The sequence below is a fragment of the Candoia aspera genome, chromosome 2 (genome assembly GCF_035149785.1).
Source record: "Candoia aspera isolate rCanAsp1 chromosome 2, rCanAsp1.hap2, whole genome shotgun sequence".
In the NCBI taxonomy this organism is placed as follows: domain Eukaryota; kingdom Metazoa; phylum Chordata; class Lepidosauria; order Squamata; family Boidae; genus Candoia; species Candoia aspera.
In genome coordinates this window covers 98505165-98531894 of record NC_086154.1, presented here as the reverse complement: position 1 = coordinate 98531894, position 26730 = coordinate 98505165, and the positions used below count along the sequence as shown (strand labels likewise).

The window sequence follows — 26730 nt, the reverse complement described above, 5'->3', positions numbered from 1 at the left end:
TCCAGTGTGATAGAGGAGGAGAGTACCTTTCTCACAAATTCAAAAGGTTCTTAGCTGAAAAGGGGATAGAACAAATTCTTTCTAACCCTTACACCCCTCAGCAAAATGGTGTTGCTGAAAGAAAGGGCAGAACCTTGCAAAATGCGATGGAATGCATGCTTAAAGATTCACATTGATCTTTTAAGTATTGGGGAGAGACCATATCTACTGCCTGTTATGTACAAAACAGACTGTATAACTCTGTGATTCAGGACACTCCATTCCATTTGTTTTATGGTGTGAAACCAAAGGTAAACCATCTTAGAGTGTTTGGTAGTACTGCATGGGTTCATATTCCAAAACAACAGAGAAGGAAAGGAGGCCCCACAACAAAGAAAGCCATCTTTGTTGGCTGTGAACAAAACCAGAGGAGCTACAGGTTCATAATGGGAGAGAAATTAATAATTAGCAAAAGTGCTTCTTTTGCTGAACAAAACTGGGGGAGATTAAATTCTAGCTCTCCAGTTGATCTATCAACAATAGAACAGCAAGGACTTGCTGATGGTGATCTTTTGCCTGATGAGGACATTAAACCAGAAAAGCAAACTGAAGATCTGTCTGATGAGACAGATGCTTCTCAGGAAAGTGATAGGAGTCAAAATTTAAGCCCTGTATTACCTCGCAGATCTCAGAGGAGTAATAAAGGCGTTCCTCCATCACATTTTCAGGCTGAAACAGTAAAGGCATTTCACATATTCACAGAACCTGAGTCTTTAGAACAAGTGAATGCTTTACCACCTGAGATTGCACAAAATTGGCATTCTGCCGTGCAACAGGAGTTAGCATCCTTGAAAGAAAATAAAACATGGAAACTGGTAAATCTACCTCCCAATGAACGCTGTCTAGGTTGCAGGTGGGTTTTCAAACGGAAAAGGGATGCTGATGGCAAAATCCAAAAATATAAAGCAAGGTTAGTTGCAAAAGGGTTCACTCAAAGGAAAGATTTAGACTTTGACAAGACTTTTGTACCAGTTACTAAAGGTGAATCAATTAGATTACTGTTAAAAATTGCTGCATTCAAAGGAATGTCAAGTTCACCACTATGACATTCAAACTGCATTTCTCTATGGTGATTTAGACCACGAATTATACATGCAGCAACCCCCTGTCTGTGAAAAAGGGGAGAATCTAGTCTGTGAACTGCAGAAGTCATTCTATGGGTTAAAACAAGCTGCTAGATCCCAGAACCAAAAATTAGATGAAAAACTGCAGAATTTTGGTTTTGTAAAAAGAAAAGGAGATCCATGTGTATATGTGAAGAAAGACAAACAAGACTGTATGTATCTGTGCATTTATGTTGATGATTTGCTGCTGTTCACATCAACAGAAAAACAAAGGCTTGATTTTGAAGCCTGCATGAAAAGCCATTTCACATTAAAAAGCCTTGGAACAGTAACAAATTACCTAGGCTTGGAAATACACAGGGAGAAGGATGGTAGCTGTTTCAAAAGCTCCTAGAGGATTTTAATATGCAAGACTGTAAGCCAGTCTCTACTCCGATGATAACAGATTTTCAGAAAGATATCGGAGAAACTCAATTAACTGAGGCAGAGAAATATAGATCTACAATTGGAAGTTTACTGTACATTGCAAATCACTCTCACCCAGATATCTCAAATTCTGTGGCCATTTTAAGTAAACAGGTAGAGAAGCCTCCATCTACTGGAAAAGCAGCAGTGAAGAGGTTAATGAGGTATTTGCAAGGAACACAGAATTATTGCCTGAAGCTAAATGCCTGTGGAACAGAGAAATTGCAGGCTTTTGCTGATTCTGACTGGGGAGCAGATGTCAGTGACAGGAAATCCACTTCTGGGATTTTAATTCAATTTGCTTGGTCAAGCTTGGGCTGGCATTCTAGAAAGCAAACACCTGTTGCTCTTTCCACTGCAGAAGCAGAGTTTTATTCTCTAGCACAAACCTGTAATGAGGTTATATGGTTTAAACAATTGTTAAAAGACATAGGCATGGAAGTGAACCAGCCTATACCTGTTTATGAGGATAATCACGCTTGCATAGCTATGGCAAAATCTGAAGCCTGCAAGAATAGGACAAAACATATCGATATTAGATATCAATATATCAAAGATATGATAGCCAAAGGGGAAATAATGTTAAAATATTGTGAATCAAAAGATACGATGGCTGATATTTTAACCAAATCTCTTGCTCTACCAAGACATACAGAGTTAACAAAGCAAATTGGTCTGCATCTCATTCTGTAGCATAAAAAGGGGAGTGTTGGTTTATTGTTTTCTGCTACAGAAATTAAGGTTACTATGGTAACAAATTCTGGCCAGGTGAAGAGGTCGAATTTAACTGTCCTCAGTTTAGGTGTTAATAGTTGCATTGCCTGAGGGGAAGGCAACTTGCAGGACTTTTGTTTTCTTTTAGCCTTGCAGCCAGTAAGCAGCTCTCTGAGAGAGCTCTCTCCTCTCTCTGAACGTGTGTGAATGCACAAGCCTGTAAATATGTTTTTGTGCTTTCTGTAAATAAATGTATTTTTATAGAAATGTGTGATTTTTCTGATCTCTCCTGGGCCAAATGCTTTCCAGCACTTTGCAACAATTCAGAGACAGTCTTAGTTCCCTGTTGAAGTTGTTGCAGTGCTGTTTTAGCTCGCAAGTTGGCCAAGGGATCTTCAAATCTCTCCCTCAGGGCTGCCATGAAATCATCTAGGCTGTGGAGTTTAGGAACCATGGCGTCATGCAGTTGCACCAGCCAGTCCGCTGCCGGACCCCTCAACTTAGAGCCCACTAGATTTACTAAAGAGTACTCTGTGAGGAATGTATCCCCAAATTCCTGCAAGTACACTGCCACATTCGTCATAAAAAATGACAGCTGTTGAGGGTCTCCATTAAACTTTACTTGGAAATCCCTCGGGCCACCCCTAGGAGGAGGGAGACTTACATGTCCGGTCAGCAGCTCACCCACGTCACTGATGGTCTGCCTTCCTTCTTCCTGTCCGGTTGGAGGGGTTGGTCTCGATTCAGGCGCTGGCTCTGGGGTAGATCTCTTGGAATGGACACTAGCTCCCTCTTTGTTATTGATTAGTAGTCTCTCCAGGGAGAGCGAAACATTCTGCAATATTGCTTCCATGGAACTCACTCTGGCTTCTAGCACTTTCAGTCTCTCTGGTGTACTCCCTTTCTCTTCCTCCATCCCTTGGGAATTGGTTCTTCTACCCTTCGAGCGCACATCTGTCAACTGGTGGGGTCTCATTCTGGATTCTCCCTCTCCTCCAGCAGGCCATCCCGGTGCCCTTCCTTCCTGGTCTCTGTGTGGCGTCCACTCCACCTCTCAGAGGTCAGGATGACTGCTGCTGGATCCACGATGCCGTCACTCTGGACCCCTGGGTTACATCCCAGGCAATTAGTTCAGTATCTATCTCTGTAGCACCTTCCGGCAGAGCCATGGAGATTCCACCTGCTCCTTCAGGTTCCAAATCATCCGACTCGGCCAACGCATCAGCCACCACCTCCGTCGTTTTTGGGAACAGCAGAGATTCCTCAGCTTCCCCCAACTGCGATGATTCGTCCAATGCCACTTTTGACATTTTGTGGAAAATGTTCTTAGACTCTCAAATGGGTACAAATGTCTCCAGGTGGAGTCAAGTTTTGATGATTCGTAACATCATGTGATGACTGGAATACTCAACTTCCTATTAAATATGACTCATAAGTAATTACTTAGAATTCTCTTTAATAGTGCGTAGCATTCAGTACAGGAGAAAAAGTTGCGGATGGAAAAGCCTGCGCTTTTTCCCAATTAAACATCTTCAGTGACTTCAAATCCACCCCCCCACTCCCCTGTCAGGTATGCCCCCTCCCTCTCATGCCAGTTAGTGAAAGCATGTGCAGCTGCTTCCAGCATTCTTTGCCAATGACCTTGGCAGTCCAAGATAGTCCAAACAAAATGATTTCACACTCCAACGATGTTCCCCCTCCCTTTCCTCCAACTTACAAGAAGAAGACACGTGTTGATTGAAACATGCGTGCGAGTCCCATCAAGTGTACTGAGAACATTTGATCTGGGAGCCACGACAGCATCTCTGACTGGGCGGTTAGTTACTCCCGCATAATTGTACTTGTTTTATCTGATCAATGTTATAAGGATCCAACACTCATATACCTTTCATGGTAGGTTTGTTTTATCTCTTATATGCCAATTAAGTATTGATATATAGATGTTTACTTTTTGCTGATCACTGGGTTGGGAGTGATGTAATGGCCTTAATTATTATTCATTATTTTAATTAATTATTAGCCTTGTAGCTAGTAGGAAAAGTACTATAATCATTTTTGTTCTCCAGCTCACCTGCATTCTAGGCGGCATGGAAGTCAAAACTAAATCATTACATAAAGATAATATATTTTCAAAAGGTGAGAATTAGCTATTCTTTGTTGGTTTGTTCCTCACAGCAGCCTTTGCTACTTGTTGAAATTGTTTTGTAACCAAAACAGCTTTAATTTGTTTAGATCAGTCTACCACCTTTTGCATTCCATTCTATGATTTACCGCTTGGAAACTCTTGGGCTCTCCATGCTTTTTCTCTCCACTGTTTTCTTAGTGTGAAGAAAAATTCTGAAGAATGTGAAATCTTTCTCACTATGTGTGCAATTTTGATTGAACCATATAAAGAAATTACCTTAGCTGTAATTTTGGTATTCCCCCCGCCCCCCACTTTGAAAATTCACTCTCAAATATAGGAAGTAAAAATGAATGGGTTGAAAGGAAGGGGACAACTGAGAGTATTGCGGTTAGATGGGGTTGAAAGAGAGATTTAAAGAGAGAGATGAGAAATTTAAAGAACAAAGGACAGTGTTTGAAGTTGGGTATGGATGTGGTGGAAAGAAAGGTGGTTTGCAAAATTGGAAAGATAGGAAGTGGGTGTAGTGAATGGTCGTAATGTAAACTAGATTTATTAATATTTGCTTTGCTTTTCTGTTCTACTTTAAATTTATTTTGCTTACTACTTTTTTCTTGCTTTGTGTAATACAGTAACAGTGCTTAACTGCAAAGAGAATAACATGATGGATATGTATTTATGTAAAATCAACACTTAAAATGGAATGGATATGAGAAATCAGTAGGAGGATATGTGAGCCTCATCTTTATTCCTTCCGTTGGCCTCTGTTCTGCTATTACTAGCAAATACAGGAACTGTGTTAGGAAGTGGTTTGTTTGCACACAGGCTGGAAGAGCTGTTTGAATCAACATGCAGGAAGTGAGGGTGCAGTTAGCATGCAGTAGCAAGCAAACTAGCGGCCTGCTGTTTCTCTCTTGGTGCTCAGATGTCCTTTTCGGAACCAGACACAAACTCTGAGCATGACCTGGAGGTACTATCTTTTGAAAGAGGGTTTGAGGCGGTTGGGAAATCATTTGAACATTCCTTTTTCTTTTCCCTGTCATTTAATAGCCAAGGAGGGAGGCTTTTCTGCCAACCTTACAGTAGTTAGTATGAATAGCGAAGTTAAATGGGAGGAGGAATTTCAGTTTAAGTGAGGAATTAGACTGGAGAGCATTCTAGCATGAATATAGAGATGTGGACGTGTATCCTATATCATGAAGTGTGTTTCTGGTTTGAGATCCATGGTGCCTTACCTACAAATGACTGGGAAGTTTTAATTCTTAATCTGCTGTGCATTGGCTCTGTACAGTTGATTGGTGATTGAGATGAACATGTCTCTGCATATTACAGAATAGCTGTATTAAAGACATAAACAAGTATGGGTGGAGAGCCTCGTGCAAGACTGGGTGAGGGGCTTCATATTCACAAATATAACCAGGCTGAATCTTTACCACCACCTCACCATGTGAGGACAGGGTGCTATTAGCCTTCCTTTTCCATGCAATGAGACTGCCTTTCCCCTCCTCTCCAACTGATTGGAACAGCCTTTCCCAGCCCCAGTTAGGTGGGCAGAGGGGAATATATTTTAAATGGGTGTGTGTGTGTTCAGGTGACTCTCACAATATATACTCTTTCTTATAGTAATCACACTGTGCAAGCTGCTGAGGAATGGTGGTAGGAGTGGTATGTTTGGTGATCCCAGTGGATTACATGATAACGTTGTGGGCCATGTGTAACCATATGTGGAGTTTAGGAAGCAGGAACGATGGCAAGGTATCTGGCAAACAGGAGCAGTAGAGTTATGTGTTTGTTGAGAAAAAGAGTAAAAATACTGTGTATTAAGAAAGGGAGAGAGCACAATATTTTACTGCAGAAGCTATCTGATATCAGAAAGTCTTTATATACTGGCTAGAATTACTTTTTAAAACATTAGTCTTGTCAGAGAGCAAATATATGCAGGTTCTTGTTCATTTAGAGAGATCTGTCTGCATCTTGACTTGCTCTAAACCTTTAATGCTCCAGCTGTCTTTCCCCCCTTCCATCCACTTCAGTGTAATATTTTAGCTATCCCGATGCTATCTTCTCTGACTGTTGAGGTTTACCCTATTCTGGAAATTGACAATTAATACATAGGGGGGGAAAAAGGCAAGATCTTATTTCCAATTTTTTCTCCATATTTGGGGCATTGTTCCTTGTGTAGCATCTTGAAACATTAGAAGACTGCAGCTCTTTGTTGAGTTTTTCCAGTCCCGTTCTTTAATTCCCTCCAGGAGGTTTCTCACATGTTGATTATGTTACTGAATGAGCTGTGTGAATGTCATTTGACTACGCAACTGATTATGCCAGGGTTGCATTCTGTAGTTGGAATACTGCAATGGTTTCTGACTTCACGGGTGGTGCCAGAAGAGTCTGCTAGTTATATTTCCCATTCCAAGTTGGCACCAATTAGTTTGTTATTATTGACTAAGTGCTTTTAATTTTGACTCAGTTCCTATCCTTAATTTTGATTCATTGACCCCTTCCCCAAAGTCACACTGGAATAGCTTATATACTTCTGGTTACATTTGGTGTACTCCTTGAGGGTTTTCTTTGTTTTTATTCCTCTCTTCTTTATTGTGTTCCCATCTGCCAATCTAAGATTCCAAACACCTAACAGCAAGAACCTGTCTTCTGTCTTATATTTCTCCTTTAAAGAGTTGCGTAGGGTGATAGTATTGTATATGTAATAAAATATCTGCAGTCTATATTTTGCTTGTCCTTGGAACTCCATAAGTAGCCTCTATCACACATACTTGTCCATTATCAAAGTCAAGCAAAAGATGAAAAAACAACACTAGTTTTGCAAGGAAAGCTTGATGCACATTAGCTGCAATATTAAGCATGCATACTTCAAAATGTACTTTCTTAATTTGACATTACTTTACAGTTCCTTTCCAAAGAGCTAGCCTGTATGTATGTGATATACATTGTGTTACTTTTAATATGAGGTTACAAGCCCTACACGTTTAGGAATCCCAGACCAGCTTATTCTGGTGTGATTACAGAAAAAATGTTGAAAACCTTCTCCTCTGATTCATATGGACTGGAGCTCCTCCGATTCCTATGGACTGGAGTTGTGTCTGCAGATAGCTGGTTGGCGGCCCTGTTTAGGGTGACCATGTCCCTTCTGGGTAAGGAGAGACCAAAGGACGCTTTGCAGGCTTCTGTGAGGAATATTTTTGGCATGTGTCAGATAAAGTTGCTCGGTTTTGCTCAGAGTTGGATGCCTGGGCAAGTCCTTTGTAAATAACTGGGGCACATCTGAGCTTGGTTATTTGAGAAGAGTTTGAGCCAGTTACTCCCAAGGAAGTGAACAAGATCCTCAGGGCTGTGAGCTCTGCCACTTGCTTTTTGGACCCATGTCCCTCCTGGTTGGTTAAGGCCTCCCAGGAAATGGCACACAGTTGGGTCCAAGGGATGATTTGCCACTCATTGCAGAAGGGGTGGTGCTGCCTGCCTTGAAGGAGGTGGTGATACATCCCCTTCTCAAGAGGCCATCCTTGGCCCCAACCATGTTACATAACTTTCATCCAGTCACCAACCTTCTCTTTTTGAGGAAGGTTGTTGAGAGAGTGGTAAGCACTCAGTTTCAGAGGGCCCTGGATGAAGTGGATTATCTACACCCTTTTCAGTCAGGGTTCAGGCCTGGCTAAGGCATTGAGACAGCACTGGTTGTGCTTGTGGATCACCTATGGAGGACTTGGGATGGGAGCGGTGTATCTACCCTGACTCTCCTGATCTCTCAGCAGCTTTTGATGCCATTGAAGGTATCTTTCTGGACCAGCTTCAGGGGTGTGGGGGGGTCACTGTTTTGTGGTGCTCCTTCCTTCCTTCCTTCCTTCCTTCCTTCCTTCCTTCCTTCCTTCCTTCCTTCCTTCCTTCCTTCCTTCCTTCCTCCTTCGTTTTGTGGTGGTTCCAGACAGTCTTGGGAGGGGGGCATAGATCAAGTCCTAGGCCCCTACAATATAGGGTGCCCCAGGGCTCAAGTCCTTTGCCCTTCCTCTTTAATATCTACAGGAGACTGCTGGGAAAGGTCATCTGGCAGCATGAGATGTGGTATTATCAATACGCTGATGATACCAGCTATACATCCCCCTTCCTTACTGGCCAAGCGATGGTGTCCCAGTGTTGGCCCAGTACCTGAAGGCTGTAAGGGTTTGGATAGGGAGGAACTGGCTTCAACTCAACCCTAGCAAGACAGAATAGCTCTGGGGTTTTGGCCCTCCTGAGTCTAGTGATATGTCATCTTTGACTGTTGCCAGAGTTGTACTCCCTAGAACAGAGCTAATACACAACTTGGAGGTCCTCCTGGATTTGTGGCTCCTGCTCAAGGAGCAGATGGCAGCCATGGCTAGGGGGGCTTTGCACAGATGCATCTTGTGTGCCAGTTGCGCCCATTCCTGGACCAGGAGGCCTTGTTCATAGTCACGCCCTGGTCACTTCCCAGCTGGGTTACTGTAATTTGCTCTATGTGGTCGCTTGAGGACCATCTGGAAACTACAACTGGTCCAAAATACAGCTGTGGGTTCCAGTTCTGGGCACTCCATGTTTTGCCCATATTACCTTGCTGCTGCATGAGTTGCACTGGGTCCCAGTTTTTTGGAGGGTGCAATTCAAGGTGCTGATTATTACCTTTGAACCCATAAATAGCATGGGACCAGGTTACTTGCAGGACTATCTCTCCCTGAGGGTATCTGTCCATCCCACCCGGTTAGATGGGGGGGTGCACTTCAAATCCTCTCTCTTAAATGCTGTTATCTAATAGGACTTCGGACTCCAGAGATTCATCAGGCCCCCGGTTTTCTTGCCTCCTGGAAGGCCTTGAAGAGCTGGCTCTTCCCACAAGTATTGGGGTAGGATGAGTCTGGAGCCCAGCAAGATGATATGTTGATGTGTGAGAGAGTGTTGCCTTGAGATGCCAAGTTTTTATTGCTATCAATTATGGGTTTTTTGGCTGTTTTTATTGTCTTCTGAGCTGCCCAGGGTAGTGGTTACAATATGAGCATCGATATTAGTCTTTTAAGTAAATAAAAATAAAACATAACTATATTGACAGCATCCAAGATAATTTGGTTCTTAGGAATTACTGTTTGTTTGATACAGGCCAGCATCAAAAAAATAGGTTATAAAGTTTTCTTTTTATAATAAATCGTACTAAACACTAAGCACAATTTAGGGAGGTGAATTATATGACAAGTTGCGGTTAACTAAAATTGGAAATGAAAGTGTTCAACTTCTTGGCTGTGATGAAGAAAGAGCAGGAGGCATGAGATGAAAGGAACATGACATAGCAAAAAGATGGATACATTGTTACTAAGTAAGTGTTAAATAATATATAAACTATTAAACAACATATTTCTCAGTGTTGACCAGTTTAATTATAATGCAGGTAGATATGCAAAATGCCAGCTGTTTACTATACTTATTTATTGTTTTGTACATTGCTCTAGGCTCCTTTAGGAGGAAGAGTAGCATATAATAGTAATACTTCATATCTCCAGCAAACAGATGGTGGAAACCTTGTGATGTTAAAAAAAAAATATCACAAGGTTTCCACCATCTTTTTGTTTTTAAACATCTTTTTAAACACAGTGACCAGTGAAACACCAAAGGTAAAAAAACAGCATTGGAACAAAATGGAAAAAAGAAGAAGAAAAGAAACTACACAAAAGCAAACAAAATTACATAGTATTGGGAGTATATATAAATATATTTGGAACCTTAAGGAGAAATACAGGTAGTCCTCGACTTAAGACCATTCGTTTAGTGACCATATGAAGTTATGATGGTGCTGAAAAAAGTGACTTATGACTGGTCCTCGGATTTACAACCTTTGCAGCATCCCCGAGGTCACGTGATCAGAATTCAGGTGCTTGGCAACCGGCATGTATTACAATGGTTGCAGTGTCCTGGAGTCACGTTGTCACCATTTGCGACCTTCCCAGCCTGCTTCCAACAAGCAAAATCAATGGGGGAAGCCAGATTCACTTAACAACCATGTGATTCATTTAATGACAATGGCAAAAATGTTGTAAAATCAGACATGGTCATGTAATGCCTCACTTAACAACCACATTGCTTAGCAACCAAAGTTCTGGTCCCAATTGTGATCGTAAGTCAAGGGCTACCTGTACAATTTTTTTAACATCCCCATTAAATACTTCTATTCACAAAGACATTTGTATAGAGAGAAACCTTGAGATAATTCTTGTTTCAGCATAATTAAAGTACCAACTGATCATCTAAGATTTCAGTAAAGCCTAACTTGTTCTGTGCAACTATTTTTGGGTTTGATGCCCCACAGTGTTTGCAAGTACCATGGGTCTACCAGATCTGGTCTCCAAACATCCAGATGACTGGTGGCTGTTTGGATTTTTGTAGTCCTAATGTAAAGTCTAAGGCATGGAAATTATTGACTTTGTTAGACAAGAGAAACAGAAGATTCTTAATAGGACTGCAGTTCAGGGAAACTGGCTGTAATTGCCAACATCAACTTCAAAAGATCTCCAGGGTACAACTGGATATAGTATATTCAGGGAAGGAAGGTATGTTTGGATGCAGAAAAAGGACAGAAACCCAGATTTCTGGGTTTCATTTTTAGAAGGAGAGGGTGATGAGAGGGAATGTAGTTGACATGGGCCTGGAAGTAGATACAACAGCCGAATACTGTTCTTGGTCCATTTTTCTTTTCAGGTCCTGTAGCAAATGCAATTGTGTGTCTGTCTCTTGTTTCTTGTTATCCTAGCAGGAATTCACTACTAATATAATACAGTATAACACACAACCTACTGAATTATTTGGAATATGTTTTTTTATTAAATAAATGTTTTATTTACTCCCCAGGATTCTTTTTTACTTTGAAAAACACCAGATGTATTGAATTATTTTAATTCAAATGTAACTGGATTTGGCTCATGAACTCTTCTTGCTTCCTTCAAGCCTGACTGCAGGGAGATTAGAATCTTTGTTACATCCAAACCCTACCTGTGATTAATCTAAACAGAGGTGCTTTAATGGCCGGCATCATACTATAACTTGAATTTAGTGTGCTTCAGTGCACCATATAATTTTCCAATCTCCTGCTTTTGGTAACTATGGCAGAAAATGGGAGGAGTAAGAGAAATATATGCATCTGAGGCTCATTTATATGCATTTAATACTATATCCTCATTAGGCTAATGCATGTGTAAATACTAATGATTTAGTTTTTTAAAAATTAAATGCCCACTTTAGCAAATTTGCAGTAGATTTAGATTTAACTTTCAACAACCAGGAGGTTTTTTTTAAAGGCAAGTTTATATATTTAAACAAACTATATTTCTTGTTTTAATGAATATATAAAACACACAGTTATGACTGATTGTATTCCATGCCAGAATATATTTATTTATTTGTTTGTTTGTTTGGGGAAGGGGATAAAATTCTTGAAAGAGTTCAATTTGCTAGATTTTTTTCTCTTTTTTTGCGTAGTTTACAGCACCACTGGAATATCTCAAAGGCTTTTAAGATTTTAGAAAGGAATCACAGGGACAGAGACAAAGATTAATGTTGGTAGTGTAATGACCATGCATGTGACTCTCTTTTTGCCATGCTTGCTTTGCAGAGTGACCCAGGCAACTGGTCAGTACTGGAGCATCTGGGTCTGGACCAGAGCTCAGATTTTTCAGACACAAGTGTGCAGCAGAAACTGGATGAAGAGAAAGAGAAAATTAAACGTGAGATCCGCAAAGAACTGAAAATAAAGGAGGGAGCAGAAAATTTGCGCAAGGCTACCACAGACCGTAAGAATCTCTCCAATGTGGAAAACTTGCTCAAGAATTCCAACCGCAAACTGGAGACATTGCATCACCAGCTTCAGGATCTCAATGCACATATTGTCGTCAAGGACCCTGAAGAGCTGGGGGGTGAGTATGCTAAGTCATTGGGTTGGGAAAACAGGGATTAGATATTGCAGGGTGCAGAGAGAAACAGTGATAGGGGAAAGGAACCGAAAGAAAAGCGCACAAATTGTTTTCAGCTCTCAGTAGATTAGGCACCATAATAAATGTAGCTAGAAGAGGTTTATAGCAGTAGAAAAGCATTCTTAATCTGAGTTTTGGTGAGTTTCTTTGGTCAGGAAAATCGACAACCAGCAACACCTTTTTTAAAACTATGCTGGGTGATAAGGAAATCAGGCAATTTACTGGTAATGTTTGGGTTGGTCCCTAATATAATGGCAGGCACTTCAAAGGAAGCAATTAATTTGGCAAAGGTGCGTTACTTATTTAGATAGATCTGATGACATCTCCATATATTCTCAAGGGATTCTGAGTACATGTGTGTGCATGCGTGTATGGAGATAGATTGGGAATCTTATCTTATTTCTGCAGGCTTAACTTAAAGTAAAGACACTTACTGGAAACCAAATACTTCGAGGTTGATAGGAATGCTGCTGTGATTTGTAATACGTGTCTCATATATAATATCTTCCTGCATGAGTAATAATTCGTTTTAATTACTCTTCAAGTTCTTTAACAAAGTGGACTTAATTACGGATAGATAGGTTAATGTGTCTAGCTTATTTATTTATTTATTGGTGTGTTCATTCATTTTAGCTTATTTATTAGATTTATAACCTGCCTTTCCTTCAGGAGCAAAAAGTTATGTATGTAGCGCTCTCTTTTCCCGTTTTTCTCCACAATAACAACCTCCTTTTGAGATAGGTTGGGCTGAGAGAGAGGGCCTGCCCCAAAGAACCCACTGAACCTCCATGACTGAAGATGAACTTGAATCTGAGGTCCAACCTTTCTGACCATCTGGATAATCAAAGCAGCTAACGGAAGAAAAAAATAATTAAAATATATTCATACATATTAAAAAATATAAAAATTCTAAGGGCTTTCCATCCGCCTGCTCCAATCTACAGCAACTTTCTTCCTTCTGAAGTATTGGGCTGACTAGTTTTCTCCTCTGTGTCTTCCCAGTTGTTCTGGACTATGACAGTGGCCCATTTTATATGGGAGATTATGGGGACTGTAGTCTGACAAGTCCAGGAAAGGTAGCTGTTGAAAGATAAATCAATATACTACTATCGTTATGCATACATTTTATATTAATTTTCATCAGTTTGCACATTTATATTTCTGTTGAAAGATCTTTTAGCCACTTTTAGTATTTTATAGAAATGCAAAGTATGACCAACCATTTACTTACTGGGTAAAAAAGATCATTTAGGTTATGCTAAACTTGGGTGTAACATAAGCAATTTTTTTATAACTATTTTTTTGTATCTGGTTTTATATTTCAAGAAAACATCTGAAAACAATGTTTTTAATCCAGTTCCAGTTCACTTCATCTGTTACCAATGACACACAGTATCAAAACCACATTGTTCCCTTATGTTATACTTAGCATTACGAACCTTTAATAAAAGTTGTTTAGCTGCCAAGTATTGTTTCTAAAAGCTCCTTGTATAAATCCACACTCCAGTCTGTTGGCAAGTGAAACTTGAGAGTTCAGAAGGGCAGCAGACTTGTTTAATGTTTTTCCTCTCTTGCTCAGGACTACCAGATCTGGGCTGCAAAACTCCAGATCCTGGATAGTAACACAGAGATACAGAACAGTCTAACTGTGCAGTCCAGTGGTTGTCTGAAACAGATCTGGTAACCCTACTATTTCATTTTCCAGCACTTTTTCCAGCCATTGCAGAGGTGCAGGTAGCAGAAAGATAAGCCCTTGATCTCTCCTGACAGGAATTAACCTTATGGGATAAAAAACAGCAGAAAGAATATGCCGTCTCCTCCTGAAGTTGTAGAGGAAAGGCAAAAATCAAGATGGTGCCCATGATGCTTATGTGCATACCTGTCTATGTTCCTACTCTTACCCTTCTTGTGGAACCTTGCCCTAAATCTTTTAGTAGAGTGTTAAGCAAGCCAAGGACCATGTTGTACAAAACTAGGACTACATCATATGTAGAAGTTTCTATCTGAGACTTTATCAAAGAGGAAGTGGCTGCTATTGTACCTGACTCCACTCTAAAATACATGCCACAAAAGGGAGGAGGAGGGAGGTTCAGAGAGTAAACAGCTGGACTAGAAAGAGTTTGGCACATGGGTGTGGTTATTTCCTCTTCAGTGGAGAAAAAATAGTAATATTTTTGGGCCCAAGGCTCAGAACTCCTGCAAACAAAAAAAGAAACACTACACTGAGCTTTATAAGGTGGTCACTTTGGGGAAAGGCCACTGTGGTATATTCCATGCAGCTACAGCCATTGCTGATGACAGGAGAGAATTCTAACTAGATAAATGCCTACCCTGACCCCATTTAGTCCTAGAAATTCTGGCATGACATTGCTGACAACACTGTGGGTATTCTGTGGGACCACCCATTCTAGAGTTACCCCATGGTGTACTGGCTTAAAAGATATGAGCTGCTCCTTTGCTTTATCCAAGAGTCTGGTAGCGCTTTTCTGACTAACACATTTTGTTAAAAGGCATAAATTTTTGAGAGCTACAATCCATTCATCAGCTGCACTTCACTGATGAAATGAGCTATAGCTCACCAAAGCTTATACCTTTTAATAAAATTCATTAATTTGAAAAAGTGCTACCAGACTCCTCCTGATTTTTTACTACCATAGACTACTACGATTCTCTTCCTAAAACGTCTACAGTGAGAAGCTCCTTTTCTTTAAAATTTTATTCCACTTGGCTTGCTTCACTGTAAAGCAAGTAAATACCAAGCAGTAAATACCAAGCAGTTCTGCTAGTCTTAAGAATAAATTTCTAAATTCATAGTTAGTTCTTTGCCCCAGGAAATAAAAAGGACAGAAAACACTACTTGGGAGAATTATGACCTTACCATTGCCTAATGCCAGGTCCACATAATATCAGCTAGGACCTAAAATGTACAGAATAGACTATAAACGATGCCTCTTTAATAGAGTAGCAGTGTTCTACAGAATGTAGATAATGTACTGTAACTTGCCAGTCATATTATGAAAAACAACTTCATGGATTGATTGATTGATTGATTGATTGATTCATCCATCCATCCATCCATCCATCCATCCATCCATCCATCCATCCATCCAATTGATATGGCCGCCCATCTATCCAAAAAACTCAGTGGCACACAAGATTAAAAACAGAATTCCATGAAACCCAAAAAAACATACTAAATTGACTTGATCTTGCCATTTTCTCTGTGGTCTCATTGGAAATATGTTCTTCAGTTAAGAAAATAGTGTGAGAAATCCTATTACTAGGTTTGACATATTCCCATTGTTTAACCTTTTACACTTAAAGAAATAATTGCACGTTCTATTTGTCCCTTTCATCACTTTCAAGTAAAATATACCTACATTAAGTCCTTTTCATTCCAATAGGGCACTTTCTCTGCACTAATGAGATGCAGCCGCTCTGTGACAGGCATTATCTGAGGGACCGCCTCGTCCCTATAACATCGATCCACCCCACCCAGTCACGCAGGGAGGGCATGTTGCGGACCCCATCCGTAAAAGAATTCCATCTAGCGGGGCCTCAGAAGCAAGCCTTCTCTGCAGTAGCTCCCGCCCTTTGGAACATCCTCCCCCCAGAGGTGAGACAGGCCCCCTCACTCCTGGACTTCTGAAAAAGATTAAAGACCTGGTTTTGCCAGCAGGCTTGGAATGAGAGGGGGAATCGCCATACCTAGAATGACTTCTGATGGACCTACTATACTCACGGTCTGATAAAGACCTCTTGGCCATCTAGATTCCGTCACATTTTTACTTTTATTGTATTTATTGTATTTATAACTGTTCTGGTTTTAATTCTATTTTATTGTAAACTGCCCAGAGTCCCTCCTTGGGAGGGAGATGGGCGGTGATAAAGTTTGATTGATTGATTGATTGATTGACTGATAGATAGATAGATAGATAGATAAGCAAGTAAGCTATTTTATGAAATTATATTTGCGATGGCCCATGGTTTAAACAAGGATATTTGCTTTTATGAGAGCCAGTTTGGTGCAGTAGTTAAATACACCAAGTTTGAACCCGGTATACTGAGTTCTAGTCCTCCCTTACGCATGAAGCCAGCTGGGTGACTTTGGACCAGTCATTCACTCCCACCCCTAGGGGGAAGGCAGTGGCAAACCACGTCTGAAAATGTTGCCAAGAAAACTGCATGGACTTGTTCATCTATTTACCAGAAATCAAGACTGACTCGAAGGCATACACACAAAAAATCCTTTTATACTGTATATGTCTTATTGTCAGCTACAAGGTAGACCAGACTAAGAAACTTATCTGACCATTGCCTTCATAGCAGCTATTCCTCCTGTTCTTCAAGGCTATTCTCTATGCTCTCTACACATATTTTAATTTTATACCCTATGTTTATAATTCAGAAGATTTTCAAAGTACACAATTATCTGAAATACTATTTAAAGCAATGTTTTAAAAATAAACCATAAAACAGCAATTAGCAGTCAAAATAAATAAAAAAATACAGTAGCAAGATTTGTTTTACTAAACCAGTGTATACAACCAGATTAACTACTACTCTCATTATCTCCAATGACTGAGGAATGATAGGCATTGTAATCTAACCCATTAACCCTGTGGCTGTGAAAGACCATATTAAACACTTTCTGCATTTTAGGCATAAAAATAGTTTTTAAAATTGTTTAAATCAGATGTCTATTGAGCAGTCTTGGGGAGAACATTTCAAAATTGGATTACTGGTACTGCAGAGGTCCTCTTCCCACAGTAATGAAGGAAAGTATTTGACTGTTGATCATGTGGGAGTAAGTAGTCTCTTAGATACTTGTATCATGCAGCCATGTAGGTCTTTGAAAGTCTAAGAGAGTTAAAAATGTACACTTTGAATTGTCCCTGTCTAGGAATGAGCAAGAGAGTGAAGCATTTTTAAAATATATGAAATTATTTCTCCAAATAAATTGGGCAGACTTGTGATTTTTTACCCTCTCTTACCTATAACTGCTTTCCCAGTCTCTCTCGTCAGTAAAATCAAGTTATTGTGTTACTTACATTTCTTTCCTGCCTAGTTGGCTGACTAACCAACCCAAAACTTGACAGGGAATAGAACATTCTCTGATGGACACTCTGGCATTCAAACTTGAGGGCAAAAGCCAAAATATTGAGGAGAAAAGGAAGGATGATCAAGTAATAGGTCAAATAGAAAATGTTAATGGGGAAAGGAGAAAAAGAAGAAGGAATGAAAAGAAAAAAGTCAGAATAGTTGAAAAGCAGGAGAAAAAGGATTAATTCTTAACAGAAACAGCCATGTTAATGGAATAATAAAGATTTCTTCCCCATTCACAAAATGTAACTGAGAAGGGGGAAATTCTTTAATTACTCTCCCTTGGCTGATTTTTGATAGTAGTAAATTGAAATAATTACTCTCCCACCAATATTTGGTGGTGGATCAACACAAAGAGAAATTTGCATGAGGAATCTATGGGCTGCATGAGACTTGTTCAATATAATATAAGAGTGCTCAGCAGTTTTTTGTGGGTTTTTTGGTCAGCATATGTTGCTGACATTGGTAGATAGTTTTTTCCAGGATATGGAATGGGAGATGGGAAGGATGAATGTTTCTTTCCCTTATCTCAAATGTCCCTGACACAGTGATCCTTCCATTCTTCTAAGCTTGTGACACCCTTCCTTACTCTCTGTTCAGAAATTCTGATGGTTCTTTTTTAGGATGTGTGTCCTGCTTACATTAATGTCTGTTATTGATACTTTTTTAGATGCCCCACAATCACCAGGCAGCCTGAGCCGATCAACAGCTACCCAAAATCGTATTGCTGGTCTGGAAAAGCAACTCAATATTGAGTTGAAGGTGAAGCAGGGAGCAGAGAACATGATCCAGATGTATGCCAACAGTACTGCCAAGGTATGTGTGTTTTCCTCTCCACTGTCGTCCTCCTCTAAGCTAGGGCATTTCTTGCCACTTTACATATTCTCAAGCAATATGTATGCCCATACAATATAAATATCTGCATCAGTGTCCTCATCCTGATAAAGAATCAGACCATCCATCTAAGTCAGTGTTGCCTATTTTGGTAGGCCCATTCTCTTAAGGGTATTGAGAAGATTTTTCCCAACCAAAATATCCAAGAAGTTTTAAATAAGAATGCATATCAGCATCCCTGGTTGCCCTTACTTTTTTCCTGCAAAGCAGAAGTAACAAACTGATATGCTGATTTCCAAACTTCCTTGGATAATTACAGAATTATCTCCCATGTTGGTGCACAACATATTTCCCATTAGAAACCTTTTGAATAAACTGTTCTAAAATGTTTAAACAGTTTATAGCACAGGAACAAGCAGCTTCTGATAACTGCTACTTCAAGGGGCTCAAGTTACCTTGAAGTGGTACATTCCCTTCATTTTGCAAGTAGGAACAGGAAGAGTGCACACTTTGGGGAAGGGAAGAGGCTTCATTCGGGGGACCCTCTATGGTTAAGCTGGAAGAAGTTTAGCAGGCCAACTCCTTCCTGTGAACCATCCTCAGTACAAAAAGATCTGGAAAAAATGCTTCTTTAAAACATCAAATGAAATGGTGTGGCCTATGTCTTAGCAAATTGTGGCCTAAATTTCATATATAATTAATTATATTATGTATGCCGATCCTTATGATCAAGAAGGCGAATGTTGATTGAATTGGTCTCAACACTACACTTTAGTGTCCATGAACTTTGACAGAGGCAGATGCTTCTGTGAATCCTGTTTTAGTTGCTTCACTGTCAGAATGCAATATATAACTGAACAGTTTGCAGCTATAGTTTCTCACAATTTGAGAATCTATATCTGAATTTTGGAGGTGTTTTTTTTTAATTACTTTAGAAACAATTTTGGTTGAAAAAGTAGACAGGCTTTGTAAATTGACTGTTTAACTGAAAACCCAATAGAATAGCCACTTGTATTCCCACTTTGCTAGCAACACACAGAAGGTAACAATTTGCATCCCCAGGTTTGGGAAGTGCTTGTTTGTTTGTTTGTTTGTTTGTTTGATCAATTTATATGGCCACCCACTCATCATGTAACTTGGAGTGGTGTACATCATTAAAGAACAATAATTCATTCAATAAAATCACATAATAAAAAAGACAAAAAATAGACCAAGTCATATACTGTAGACATAAAGTGTCAGGGAAAAACTCATCCAGTGGGTCATACTGCTCCCAGACTCAATGCTGAGGGGAAAAACAGGTCTTTAATGTCTTCTGAAAGCCAGGCAGGGTCAGGGCCAGCCAGATGTCAAGGAGAATGCTGTTCCAGTGGCCAAGAGCAACAACAGGGAAGGCACATCTCCTGGATCCTGCCAAATTGACTGATTGATTACATTTTGGGAGGCCGCCGAACTGTTACTGGATGGGCAGAATTAATAAGAGATAATTATTGGAGATAATAATTGAAATAATTGTTAATACCCTCGGAGCCAGACCGGTTGGTTTGGCATACATTCTGATAGCTTATTTCTGTTTGTCTGTCTTAAATCTACTGCCAACTACATAGGTTTTGCTGTGATTTACTATAATTCTCTTCTGCTGGAGAGAATTCAACCCACCCCTTTGGTCTTCCCTCTAGGATCGGAAGTTGCTGCAGACAGCCCAGCAAATGCTACAAGATAGCAAGACCAAGATAAATATTATCCGCATGCAGATTCGCAAGGCTGTGCAGGCTGATGAGGTGCAGCTGACTATGGAGGATGGGCAAGGTGAAGGGAGGATGAAGAAGAAACCCCCGTGTATTCTGCAAGTTCTGTGTGTGCCACAAGCAGGCAATCACTCCAGTCTCTGCCACCATCTCAAACCCTTCAGGAACTGGGAAATTATTTCTGGAACAGTTTAATAAACCAGCTCTTTTCTCCAGCTGGTGCGAAGCCCCTATTTCTGTGTCTGGATACAGGACTCTAGGCTTCTCTCTGCAGCCGTGCACATATTCGGCACAAAGGGATCTGTCATTTCTTTTAAGCCAGGGATCCCTCAACCTTTTTGGACTGGTGGGCACAGTAAAGTTTAAGAGCATGTCATGGACACAAAATGGCTGCTCTGGTGGGTAGTTAGTCACAATGCATCCATTTATGTTTATATCCTACCAGTGGGGCTGTTCTCTAAACCTCTTCCAGTTCCCTCCAGCCTTGGATGTTCCATTGCCACTGTTTGTGGGCAAATGGTCTGTCTTCTAATAGAGCACTAGACTATATTCTTCCATCATTTTTATTTCCTAAGAACACCTCTGGAATTTATGTGGGGTTGGGGATATTCTTGGAAACACATATTTGAGGCTGGCACTGCACTAGGGAAGTTGTGGGTGTCATGTTGGGGGCCCAGGTGCTAAGCATACAAATGGGGATGGACTGACTTTTTAATGTTCTTGTAGGGAACACAGATCTAAGTGCCATAGAGTTGAGAATTGAGGAGCTTCGCCATCACTTCCAAGTAGAACACGCTGTATCTGAGGGTGCCAAAAATGTACTGCGCCTTCTGAGCTCCAGCAAAGTTCAGGATCGCCATGCTATCTCTGAGGTAATGGTGCACTGTTTTTAGTTGATATATAATAAAGATACATAAATTGAATGGAGAAATGAAGCAATTTCTTTCCTTAGCATTACTGTAAGTATGTGATCAGTTTGAAATAAATTAACTTCTCTTCCCAAGTATGCCATTCTCTGACATATATTTGCAACTTCTGTGTCATCTTTTCTCAGTCTGGTGCCTCTAGATTTGGCACCACAAGTCAGCATTCTCAGCCCAGGTGGTTATTGTCCAAACACAACTTCCTGTGCTAGATAGGCTCAACCTTCTTCCAACTGAGCACTGTTTTTGGCTTTTGGGTGAAATCCTAAAAATCACATTCTAGACAAAAGTTGTATTTGATTAAATTAATATGACTTTCTGCTATATTTAATAATTTCCCACTTCTGGCATATTAAAAATTACAGTTCAAAGGCAACATCTGAAATGGAGCTGGGGGTCACAGTCAAAATTTTGGGAGGCCACTGGTTGATCTGAAGCCTCATGTTGTATGCTCCTGGTCAACTAAATCCTGCAAAGAAAAAAAGCAATCCCATTACGTGCTCTGCTCTTATACATTTCCTATAGCCTGTACCATGGGCACGGGGGGTACTGCACTTTGGTTTCCCAAACAGAGCAAACTCTGTTGCTGGGATATGGCCTGGGATCCAACAGCCCACTTGCTGAAGAAGTAAGGATTCTGTGCCACAGGGTGCTGAGTCTCCATATCATTGTTAATATATCAGGTGGACTGTCTTGGTTTATGCAAGATTGGAAGCTGTGTAGAAATGAAAGAATGTAAAGTGTGTCATTGCTAAGCTGAGCATAGAGCCAAACTGGTACCTGATCATCTGGTCCTTTGCTATAGGCACAGACCAAGCTGAATGAATCAAGCCAGAAGTTGGATCTTTTGCGATATTCTCTGGAGCAACGTCTGGCTGAACTGCCTGAAGATCATCCAAAGGCCTGCATCATCAAGGAGGAACTCATCTTGGCCTCCTCTCCTGCCTTCAGTGCCCGCAATACCAGTTCCTACCAGCATAACCAGTATAATACCCTATCAAAGCCATCTCCACTCACAGGTGACTGTGCTCCCACTCCCCGTGGGTGTAGGTTGGGTCAGTCTCTTGCCAGAATGTTTCAACTTAGTTTTTGATTATGTTTAATTCAGCTTGAGCCATTTAAGAAGGGTGACATAGAAATGAAATTGTAAGCATAATTGTTAATAACAACAACAACCAGAACATTCCCCATCTCATAGCTGTTTTCTCTACTTTCTAATCCATTTTTAATGTACCTTCTTTTTCCATACACAAGTGGGATAGTAGGACTTTCCCCCCTATTTCCTGCTCATTCTCTCTCTTAAGGCTCAGAGAAGGTATTGTTTTGTTTTAAATGTTCCAGACTTTGGTTCTTAACAGTTTCTTGTTGGCAGGGACACTGGAAGTGCAGTTGTTGGGCTGCAGTGGGTTGTTGGAGGTTGTCCCAGGACGTACCCGTGGCTCCACTGTCTGCCTGCCTTGCAACAGTCCTGGTGAAGCACGGCCTTCTTTCATGAGCCGCAGTGGGCGAGGGCTGTATAATCGCAGTGGCAGTGTAAGCGGCAGGACCACCATCAAATCAGAAGATTCCAGCAGTAAGTAGCCTTGTGGGTGATTAGCACTAAAATGAGGGAATGAAGAAGAGGGATGTAAATATATTTTAGAGCTGCATGGCGTTAATGCACTTCAGTCAAATGAAATGAAATCCTTACATTCTGCTCTCTATCTTATTTGCTCTTTCTCAACGTTCCAATTGTTCCTCTTGATCTCGTAGATGAAGTAAGTGCTGTACTGAAGCTGGACAATGGAGTCGTAGGCCAGACTGCTTGGAAGCCCATTGGCCTACAAGCATGGAACCAGGCTTTCACAGTGGAATTAGAAAGGGTACGTGTAAAGATGGTGCCTTTTTAATGGGGTTAGGATACCAGATCTATGCTGTATAAACCTCTGTCTGCTTATATCTCTGTTGCAAAGAAACCATGTTACTCCTCCAATATCATCCCACAGTCAAATTAGAAATAACTGGGGGAGTGGGGGAATTTATAGGTTATTATAGAAATTATTTCATTAAATATTCCAATTAATATTTTTCATACTTATCAAAGTACAGTACATCTGTTAATAATGATCTCAGTACCTTTGTGTAGTCTTTGGGAACACCATGCTTCAAATGGATAAAGATGGTGAAGTATCTGTTAACTAATTGTTAGGAAACCATTTGGGCTTCGATGTAAGAGTAGTGGATGTGTTGTGGAGACAATGACTAACTACTTTCTGCTGATTTTTTCTCCAATCAGTCAAGAGAGCTGGAGATTGGTGTATATTGGCGTGATTATCGCAGTCTCTGTGCCCTGAAATACCTCAAGCTGGAAGATTTTCTTGATAATGAACGCCATGAAATTCACCTGGAATTGGAGCCACAGGGTACTCTGTTAGCAGAGGTAACAGAAAAAAGATTGGAGTCAAGCTGGGTGGAAATAGAAGCAACTGAAATTTTAGTAGTTAAGTTATTTTAGTTGAGTGAGGGGATAGAAAGTGCTGAAATGTGAAAAGAGAATGGTAGCAGCAGCATGTCCCAAATATTGCCAGTAATACTTTTATACAATGAATGGATGTAAACTCTGATGGCTTTTATATATAAGTGCTGTGTGTACACGTTATAATTGTGGAGAGAATGAAGGGAGAGCATTATTACCTACATGCTATTGAAAGAGTTTTCAGTTATCTATTTTCTTGTTTCCAGTTCTTGCATGTGACAGTTCCACCATAATTAATCCATACATGCTGAATGTTTACCACACCGCATACTTAGATACAAATCAATCACATAAGTTAAGACTTTCTTTTTTCCCCAAAGGGGGTAGGGTGGGGAAGACTTGTAGGCCACTAAAGGTCACTGAACTCTTAAGTCCCACCAGTCTGGCTAATGGCCAGGAATAATGGGGATTGTAGACAACAGCATCTTATGGGCCCTAGGGTGCCATCTCTACTCAGCTGCTTCAACTATAGAATCAGGCATTTGCTTCTGGTTTTATTCAGCCTGTAGAGACAGTCTACCCTTACCAGTAATGATACGGCGTTGTATCAGAGTTAAAAAGATTGTTTATATGAAGACTGTTGTATGAGATTCTTAGCCTGTTCACACTCCTTGAACTCATTTTTGCATCATACCATACCAGGAATGAAATGGAGAGGGATTCATGGTGAAAAGAAACAGACAAAGCTTTATTTATTTATTTGAATTTATTAGCTGCCCAATTCCAGTGGACTCATCGTATTCCTAGAAGTCAGCAACTTTTCATGAATGTTAAAATCCCAAGTAGTTTGAGATAGCAAATGGTCTTCAGGGAACTGATAACCAGTGATAATAAGACCCACATGTTTTATCATCAGTAACTCAAGGACAAAACATTATATTTCTTTTTTTGTGTGTCATTGATGAGACATGGCACTATTTCTCTCTCCTTTTGTGAAAATTAAGTTTTCACAAATATGTTTTGAAATGTTACTACTTTAAAACAATTATTTTGATACTGAACATTATTGCAGTGTGCTACTTGTGTATTGCTGTTTAAAAAGGGGGGGGGCAAATCATCAGCAAAGCTAGCCCTGACCCCCATCTTTCCCTCTATTTGCATAAATCCCTCATATTTTGATCAGTCTCGTTTTTTTCTTTAAGCTTTTTATGTGCATACCCCTTGTTTAATATTAGATCATGTATTCCCTGATTATCTTTGAAAAATGATATTGCAATTTTCAGCAATCCCAAATCAGTATATGATGGATTATTGTAGCTCTGGATTGGAACTAAATTGCACTAAAACATTAATTATCTATGGAATTCCTTGATGTATAATTTATTACAGTTTATGTATATGATAAGAAAAATTGAAATTTCCCTGTAATAAAAGCTCAGCCTTGAAAATAAATGAATAACTGCGGAAGTAGTGAGCAAAATTGTCTGGGATGACCTTGTCACTTTTTAAGGTACTACATATTACATGGACGCTAGATTAAAAATCATTACAGAATAATAGCTGGATAAATATTTTATCCCTTTAATATTGGTCAGTTTTTATGTATGGAAAGATTTTGCCATCACAAACAATTCATGTTACAAGACTGTTTGCTTATAATTAACCTTGTCCTTGAGATGCTCGGTGAAGTCAAAATATCCCAGCTTTTGTTGTGCTTCATTAACTGGGTTAGAGGTTCTTATTCTGTCCAGCTGTGACTCTCTAGAAGCCGGGCTAGATATGCCTCCTTGTACAGATTTCAGGCTTTAGCACAGGGCTGGACCCAGCTCTTTGAATTCTTAGACATGCTGCAAAGATTTTGTATTTTTCCAAGCTTTCATGGTGGTTCCATTTTTTTTATCTCTCCCAGCTTTATTTGTTTGAACCTGTTCTTATGTAGCCTTAATCATTTGGGGGTTGTCTTTATATTTTAGCCAGGTTGTGATACCCTCTGAAATTATTTTACAAAGATAAAGGGTAGTAGGAATGTCTTAATGAATAAACCTCTGTGATTTCTGGTTATGGGTTTTGTTTTTTAATGTAGTGGATTGGGGCTTGACATCTTGGCTACTTTAGAAGTTGGGGCAGGAGAACGGCGGGTGGGAGCCTTTGCACCCTTGAGACTGAGTGCTGATGTGGGATTACTCCTCTGCGGTGGAGGCTTCTCAGCCCCAGTCTGCCAGAGGTTGCTGTCTGCAGCTGGGCCGATCTAGCTGGCTGAATAGCCTCAGCCTCAAGGCTGCTGTTCACTGCAGCAGTGTTGCAGCAAGAGCTGTTTCTCAGGAGGCACAGCACCTTTGCCTGGCTGACAGAACTCTCTCTTGCTGCAGGTTATCTTTTTTAACCCTGTCATTGAGCGCATACCCAAGCTCCAGCGACAGAAGAAGATCTTTTCCAAGCAGCAAGGTAAGGAACCAGGCAACGGTTTGAATCTTGATCAGCCAGCCTTGCCTGGTCTGCTTGGGTGCTTCCTTAACCCACAGTGTTGAAGGACCGGGCCATACTGATTGCCAGCGTGGTTAGCTGTGAGAGAGAAATGGCACTGGAAATAAGGTGCTAGAGCGTCACACGAAGAAGCAACAAGACGGGCACATTTTTATGGAGGATCTGTTGTCGTTGTTGCATACCACGCGTGATTGCTCACATTATCCTCATTGTGAAAAAGAGTAAGGGTAAAGATGAGCAGGCCAAAGTATTTTTCCTTCAAGGGAACATTTCCTGCTAGGATCTCTGTCAGAAAAGTAACCTGTTGGCCTCCCCAGTGAAACTTAGTCTTGTAACATACTCAACTATTTCCTGGCTGTATTTAAATATTCCTTTCCACAAATTGATCACTTTGTTTTCATAAAATTGCTTCAGTAATTGCTTTCATTAAATATGAAATCTGTGTTAAATACCTGCATCTTTTATGAGAGAGAGAGATAAAGGCATGTGTATGGGTATATATATAGACACATACATACATAGCTTATTTTAAATATTAAGAGTACCTCAATATCTTAATTTAACCTAACCCTTAGAAAAGATCCTTTGCGGTAACAGCTTTATTATAATCAAGACTTTGGGGATCTGCTGAGTGAGTTAATGAGGGCTGAAGTCCAATAACATTTGGAGGCCTGCAGGCTTCCTAGTCCACATTGGATGGGGCTGGAGGTGAGAGGATAATAGCTTATATTGTATATACAAGAATGTTGTAGCAAAGGTAAGTTTTAACCTAAGGATTTCATGACCCACTTTCTTGG

General features: G+C 40.3%; 1 protein-coding gene across 2 annotated transcripts in view; it reads left to right on the top strand.

Annotated features, from left to right (window-relative positions):
• The window catches only part of PKN1 (protein kinase N1), an 83155-nt gene that overhangs the window by 39479 nt on the left and 16946 nt on the right, over positions 1-26730 (top strand). Inside the window, exons 1-10 of one of the 2 annotated variants that reach the window (XM_063292527.1) lie at positions 5267-5374; positions 12029-12329; positions 18160-18305; positions 20003-20132; positions 20798-20943; positions 21800-22013; positions 22367-22567; positions 22747-22856; positions 23270-23413; positions 25819-25894. In XM_063292527.1, the coding sequence (XP_063148597.1) occupies positions 5330-5374; positions 12029-12329; positions 18160-18305; positions 20003-20132; positions 20798-20943; positions 21800-22013; positions 22367-22567; positions 22747-22856; positions 23270-23413; positions 25819-25894 (1513 nt within the window). In that variant the 5' untranslated portion in view covers positions 5267-5329. Of the gene's footprint in view, positions 1-5266; positions 5375-12028; positions 12330-18159; positions 18306-20002; positions 20133-20797; positions 20944-21799; positions 22014-22366; positions 22568-22746; positions 22857-23269; positions 23414-25818; positions 25895-26730 lie in introns of those variants that run through there. The other variant, XM_063292528.1, reaches the window with a different exon arrangement.